The sequence below is a fragment of the Montipora capricornis genome, unplaced genomic scaffold (genome assembly GCF_036669925.1).
Source record: "Montipora capricornis isolate CH-2021 unplaced genomic scaffold, ASM3666992v2 scaffold_383, whole genome shotgun sequence".
Lineage (NCBI taxonomy): Eukaryota > Metazoa > Cnidaria > Anthozoa > Scleractinia > Acroporidae > Montipora > Montipora capricornis.
In genome coordinates, this window is record NW_027180116.1 from 27501 (window position 1) to 35000 (window position 7500).

The 7500-nt window shown below is 40.8% G+C and overlaps 1 protein-coding gene and 1 pseudogene across 1 annotated transcript in view; one reads left to right on the plus strand and one right to left on the minus strand.

Annotated features, from left to right (window-relative positions):
• Positions 1 to 4248, minus strand: part of LOC138035409 (uncharacterized) — a 4442-nt gene extending 194 nt beyond the window's left edge. The window contains exons 1-3 of the mRNA XM_068882111.1: positions 3861 to 4248; positions 3572 to 3750; positions 1 to 703 (exon numbers count right to left, since the gene is read on the minus strand). The exon at positions 1 to 703 is cut by the window's left edge and continues 194 nt beyond it. Of these exons, the coding sequence (XP_068738212.1) occupies positions 1 to 703; positions 3572 to 3750; positions 3861 to 4248 (1270 nt within the window). The remainder of the gene's footprint in view (positions 704 to 3571; positions 3751 to 3860) is intronic.
• LOC138035410 (uncharacterized) overlaps positions 1 to 7500 on the plus strand; it is a 24257-nt pseudogene that overhangs the window by 10448 nt on the left and 6309 nt on the right.

The window sequence follows — 7500 nt, forward strand, 5'->3', positions numbered from 1 at the left end:
CACCATCTGACAATTTTAGGTTCTTGGTCCCATACGCTACATCCTGAAGAAACGATGGACTTGATATGAAGTCTAGAAAATGGTCCACTTTAACTGGATCAAGTCGGCAGCGATGTATAACAGGAGGGTCAATCATATGACCTGGACTGGTATAGAAAGCGTGTTTCCTTGCTTCATCGATCCTCCACTTGGTTAAACCTGGAATAAATGCTAGCAGCTCTGTCTTTGAATAATCGCCTACAAACACTGACAGGATTTGCTGCCTTGTATACCAGTTAATGGCCTCATTGTAAAGGGTAACAAGCCTGGATAGTAGTGTCTTCTCTGATATGTTAACATTCGGGCCAGTAGTTGTATGGCTGCAAGCCTCCATTACTTGCTGCAGAAGCCATCTATTCTGCCCCGGGGCTATGGCATCTAGAACTGACTCAACAGCTTGCACCCCTTTGCGCCTGTAATAGCGGGCAGTGGGTGATGAGATGTTGTCCACGTTAGTACTGAGCTGAGATCGTATAGGACTCACTCTGCCATCACCAGCTTGCCTAAGAAAATTATTGAGTGAGTGAAGTTTCATCTGTATCTGTGGCGTGGGCTGCCATTCTGTTGATGTTTCTCCTGCTGTCAGAGATTCTTGTGAGCCAGATGAGAAAACGTCTGAACCATTATCATCGGATACGCTAGGCTTGTTGACTTGTAAAGAAGTCTAGAGACAATGAAAATAAACATCGAGGCCTTCTTACTAGGTAAACACAGGATCCAAATATTATTAACATTATTTCCAATTTCTATTACCATCACAAACTACAGAGCCTCGTGCTCGTTACCTGATAGACCGTGGAGAGGATTTACAAGTTTTGACAATTTGGGCATAACTGGCTAAAACACAAAGAAATAGCTGTACACTCCCCAAAATATCGAAAATTAGAGAGCTTTGAATGGATTGGGTAGACGGGCATCAACTCAGTTCATTCCTCGGCTCTCTCCCTTTCCTTTGACCCAGATGTGTTCAAATTTCGCAAACTGAAAGTAGCTTACCAAAAAAATCAGTGACCGTTCGTGCCGCTTAGAAGTTGCAGTTGCCTCTTGGAGCCCGCATTTATCAGGCTATCGCAGAAGGTAAAGAATAAAACTCGAAGACTAAGAGTAGCCCAAAATTTTCTCAAGGTTGGACTGACGAGAGAAACGCGAGCGCGTGTGAATCAAAGGGGCTGAATTGCATTCTGTCCATACAAGGTCTTCCTTTTACCAAACAAAGCATTTAACGCGCCATTTAACGTGTCACTTATAACGTATCTGGTAGAACCATGCAAGATACATTCCAGATGTATATGTGTGTTACCAGCAGGTGTGTTACGTGTGGAGGACGCGCACGAGAGTTTGCATAAAAAGACACGCACACTGGACTAAACGATGTCTAGAAATGATTATAAATTATCAAATAGCCATGTATGTAAAAAAATGGAAACATGACATCTTACTTGCGACTGTTACCCAAATGTACGTTCCTCGTTGCCAGACGATTAACATACGGATACATAGAGTTCAGACAAGGAGTATACAAATGCAAACGAAAATTCGAAGGCTCGCGGGTAACTATAAGAGAAACTTTCTCAACTCGTAAATGTTTCAGTATTTTAAATTTTACAGCTGCGTAAAAGATATCCTTGCAAATCTTGTTTAAGTTCAGAAGAGATTTTCCTGCTCAGATTGTGCGAGGACTATGAAAAGGTTTTAAAACAGAATAGCCTTCCCAACTGTAACACGGTTTACCAACATATCCCTATATGGCAATCTCGGTTATTTTAGTTTTCTGGGCAAAAATAAATATTAGCGCGTTACTCGTGTTACTAGTACTGTGTGTGGCGTTTCAGTGATGACTATACAGCTGTTTGGAGAAAGATTGTCGGTAAAAAGTTTAAAGGTACGAGTGACAATCGCGAAAGGCATTGTGAGGAGTATTAAATTCACAGATTCCTTGACCACCTTTCTCGAAAAAACTATACGCCCAGTCTTTTGATCCATAATGGGACTGTTCTTCACATTACGAGGTGTGCGAATGATTTGTTGCACATGGGAGCAATTGTGGGAAATCAATTAATTTAATTAAGTTTCTCGAAAATTGATCATTAGGCTATGTAATGAGGTGAAAATGAGCTGCCGGGTGTTCATGGGTGGAAATCCCGCTGGATCACATGCATGCAAGACTGGCAGTTAGGTTCAATGTCATGAAAGAAATCTTGGGAAATGAGGCGCGAGAAAACTAAAGGCAGCGAGGAAGACTCTTCATTGTTTTATCGGTGATAAAAAAACGCTGCATGACGTGCGACATGATAGCTTAACACATCTTGAGGGAACTCCTATGGAAGACTTGTTGAGGTCTAGTCCCATTATTATGTCCTGCACTTCATGTATAAGGAAATACAAAACTATTCAAATAGGACTGTTTAATGTAATTAGACAACTAAAGCGGACGGCAACTGACAAATAATTTTTCAACACCCGTACCGTCGTTTGACACCTACGACAAAGTTTTATTATATCTATAATATTTTATCATATCTCTTTATCTCTAACCGTCTAAGTTGAAGGAGAACGAGAAATGTGAAGTACTTCCATTCCAAATGTTCAGTCAATAAGAGAGTTGAATTTTAGGCGGACGATCTGCTTAAATCGGTGAGGCCCTTTTAGGGGTAAGGGATAGCCGAGATAGTAATAGTAATAATAAAAAATAGCTTTGATTTCTCAATTATTATAATTTTGGTCATTTTTTTGCCGAGTATTCACATCACTGGCGACTGGTAATGAACAGTAACGGGCCATTTATCAGTCGAAATTCAAGCAAGATGTCCAAGATTTGCTCGCAGGCTCTTTAATTCGGCCAACCGCTTGTGCATTAGGTTATCTGTGAAAAAACGGGTCGCTTTACACTTTAAAATTGCCCCTTACTGTCAAATTCCAAGAATAAGTAATTTTAGGGATAACAGTCTCAGTAATTCTAGAGATAAGGGATGACTAAAACTCCCCTAAACAGGGCCTCAACAGTAATCTTTTTAGCTGTTATTTCCGGCATTTTTTTCTGCGAGACAAATTTTGGCTATAAATTTTACCATATTTCCGATTGATTTCCACACCCGTCCAAACGTCGAGCACAAGATATAACGAAAGAAAAAATGACTCTCTTCTCTTCGGTACAAAAAATAAAAATAATAAAGTGGTGCATTTATATAGCGCCCTCATCACACGTCTCAAAGGCGCTTTACAATGATCAATTTACCCCCAGTGGACTGCAAGCATATACAGGCGCAAATTGCAGCCGCTTCTAAACAGTCCATGCATGCTGGTACTCATTTTACCGACCTCGGAAGGATGGAAAGCTGAGTGAACTTTAGCGGGAAAGAAGGTCGCCAAATATTCCAGTCTCGGCAGAACCGAGAATGAAACCCGGGACCTTAAGGCTGGAAGGCAGAGATCTTACCAATGCACCAACCCCTCACAACTATTTGAATTTAGTTTGTTCAGTGTTAACATTTTAAATCTAGTAGTTCAGTATTGTCACAATTGTAAAACATACCTCCGGTAGCCTTCTAGTTTCACCAGACGCATGCGGTTCTGTTGAGATCACTGTTTCAGACACATCCTCAGCATCTGCAGCTGCAGATGGCTCGCCAGTATCCTCAACGAATAAGACATTACTGGGCTGGTCAATTCGGATAGCAGCAAGGTGATCACTTCGACAAAGTTTGCAAATTCCTGGAAAAGAGTTAATTGCGATGAGCTTTGTTGAAAAAAATGCGAAACTAAAGAATACTGTCACCTTTACGGTGCACATATGCAAAATCATACTAAGTTTGCCCTCTTACCTGCACCAATCGGAACGAGTGTGTTCCACTTTGCCATTATTTCCTCGCTCATTGCGAGATTAGCTCCCCTCTCTGGCTTGCCTTTCCGATTTCCATGCAGAGGGTGCGCACATTTTCTCCTAGACCGCCAAAATGTTCCAAGTTCGGCACGGTGCGCTGGACATATTGTCATGTTGGCTCCATCCTCACGAAAATGACCAGTACGAGCAAGAATTAAATCTTTCTCCGTTGGAAGACTAGTTTGACCCACTTTTATCGTCCTCAGATGCGACCTGATATCTTTCTTACAAGAAGTCAGAGGAAAAAATTCCTTGACCCCTGGATAACGCTTAGAAATGTCACAATTCTTGTTTGAATGAGCTGCAAACGAGCAAGAAAGTAAAGCCATTCGCCTGAGATCCTACACCTAGCCTCGCAAGTTAAAAAATGAGCACTGCATTGTCGCGGAAAACATCTTAAGCCTGGTTCAGACGTCGCTCCACTCATGTGCCGAACCTAATTGAATTAACTCCGACTTTGGTGCGACATTGGCGCGACATCTGATTCAGACGGCGCCCTATGTGTCGAACCTAATCTTTGTTTCACTAGGGGGAAAGGTAAAGGCCTGGGTCCGATACCATCTTTTTCGCGCCATAATTCAACTTTAAGGATGGTGACTGTGAAGGAATAGATAGCTCTGATTAGAGAATTTTAAAAAAGTTTTTTTTTTTAAATTTAAACAAAAAACTTAACTAGGGAGCAGCACTCTGCGAACTATAACTGTAAAACTTTTCGTCTAGCCAGAGTTAACTCTGGTCTAGCTAACGTAGACTTCTTCAGGGAGTTTTACAATAATACATTAAATGCCTGTATTTAAGCCACTCTTTATGCCGAACCTAACTGAGGAGTTAAGTACGGCAAAAGAGCGACGTCTGAATCAGCTTGGTATGGTAGTTTTAATTTGGTGTGGCAAAAACGTTGAGCTCGACAGGGGTCTGTCGCATTATTCGACATTGGAGCTGCCGAACCAAATGCAGACATTGACTCTTCCCATAAGTCCCTCCGAGAACTTGTTAAAGGCTCCAGCACTTGGCTAAGTAGCCTGACTTCTGGCTGTTATACACAATTGTGGTCTCATTCACACAGAAGCCCTTCAAGCTAATCCTGCCAAGCCGACCACATGCTGGAAAGGTCAGACCATGCCCTACTCTTTTCGAATAGTGTGTGGGCTCTTTAATGAACAAGGGCCGTGAGACGGGACCTCCGGCTTATCGTTCTTATCCGAGAAGCGCGTGCTCCCAAGGTTTATTAGGGCAAAATATTAGGGCAAGGCGTGAGAAACGATGTTTTGGGGGCCACGATTTTAGCTAAAACCGTGCCATCAGATATGAAGCGGCGTCTGAACCGGGCCTCAGTTAAAAACTGATATTTCCGGTTAGCACCACGTGACGTTTTTTAGCGTAGGGAATCATTTGTAACAAATTATGTATATTTCGATAAGAAGAAAAGACAAAAAAAACATTTTTAGGTTCAACATGTGATAAAACAGGATCTTATACAATTTTCCTGCACTTTGAAAATCACTCAACCAACGGATGTAACAAACGAATGGACAGTGTTAAAAGGCCGATTTACACGGTACGATTTTGTCGCATGCGACAATAGCTTACGACAGGCCCACGACATGATGTACGATTGGTGTGTACGTCTGCAAAAATGTCGTAGCATTTTAAAACTTGTTTTAAAACGCTCCGACAATCGTAAAGTCATGTCGTAGGCCTGTCGTGAGCTTGTCGCATGCGACAAAATCGTATCGTGTAAATCGGCCCTTACAGTGGTCTGCAACCACTGTTCAAGCTCACGGGCTCATGTTGTTGTTGACGTTGAAATCGACGTGAACTAAAGCGATCGATAGCGCTGAATATGATATTGTTAATTCGAGGTTTTTTAAAACCATACTTAAAGAAGAACCCTCTGATTGGACCCAGGACTCGACAACCCTGACAAAAGGATTATTTTAGAGGAGAATGCGACAAAGGACAATTGTGCACACGAAAATATTCAATGCCACTGTGTGTAGGTGAGTATTGGCATTTAACAAACTAGAATTTTCGTGACTGCTAGCTATTCAGCATGGTTTTGAAAACAACCCAAACAAGATGATAATGACCAGGAAAATTCATACTAGAACAAAATTGGTTAACAAATTAATTAAGGCAGATTTTTATTTCCGTATTGATGTTATGACATTGGAATTGAGGCGTTATTACAATTTCGTACGAGATATATTTCAGTTATCTTTGCCTTCAATTACCTTTATTTGCCGTAAATGAAATAAACAGACAGCGTAAGTCCTGTTAACCTTAAAATTGCGTTTAAGAACTAATACTGTAAAGGGTTATTTTCTTTGATTTGCCGATGTCTCTCTGTTGGACATGGTCGCTGTGCATGTTCCTGCAACGCCTGTTGACGCCATAAAAGAACAGATGCCAAAAATTTTATTCTTGCTCTTGTCAGAGCAAGGATGGATGTTAATCATAATATAAATAGGTTTCCGAAAGAAGCTTGAACTTTTACTAAATTTGAATCAGAAGTTGACCTAAATTTCATGTTAGCAAAATCTTTCGTGACTTGGGTGGGTATTGACAACTCGTGATTGGCACCTGTCAATCTGTATGATTTCAAACCACTGTGGTAAGCTACTGAAGGACCAGTCTACCTTCAGGAAAAATGATAATAAAATTGTTTGTATTCTGTGGTCAGGAAGCTTTTTTGATTTTGATGCTAATTTTGGTTCAATTTTGAGAATTTTGGCCCCAAAACCAGGGGGGTGGTCTAAATACCTTGAGAAAAATCCCAGAGCCAACCCACTCTGTCTTTCAAGGTTGCTTGGAGTATCCTTCATTTTGGCCATGTTTCATTGAAATCGGTGTGATGGCTTGTATCACACCTGCCTGGTCCTCTCATGAACTCAGTCATAAGACCATTTGAGGGGCCACCCAGACGCTGTGCCAGCAGAGTCCATTTGGCTCACATTTTGTAATGTCCTTTCCCATTCTGAGGTCTTTTAGTTTTTTTAAGCTTTGGTAATACATTCAGTTTAAAGATAACAAAACACGCTCTTGGGTAAAATACACTCGTTTCTTCTTTTAATAAATAGTCTGCAAAAAAGACACTACACACACTAAGGAAGGACTGAAGATGTTGTTTCGGCTTCATAATTCCTCTTCTTTTCAGTCTAGTCTGATCCCAGGTCAAAACATTGTTTGGCTTTACGTTTGCACCAAAAAGTACCGTAAAAGGCAGGAGTTAAACAGTGAAAGACAAGCCAAAGGACAGACGAAGAAAATATAATAACATAGTTTTTATATATAACTCTGAATCCAATTGTCATCGAAAGATTAATGACAATCGATCGTAAAAACACGAAAAGTTCTGCAGTCTCTGACTTTTATGAATAAACGGAAAGGTCATGATGTTTTGTCAAAAGGAAGAAATTGATCACGTGCTAGGCAACCATAAAGGTACACATGATCACCTTGAGTCAACTGAGTGAACTACGGGAAAGAATGTCAATCGTTCGTCGTTTTCAGAGTAAAACAACGTACTTTTTAGCCAAGAAACTTGCTTTGTTGTAATATTTAACTGAATTAGAAGCCTT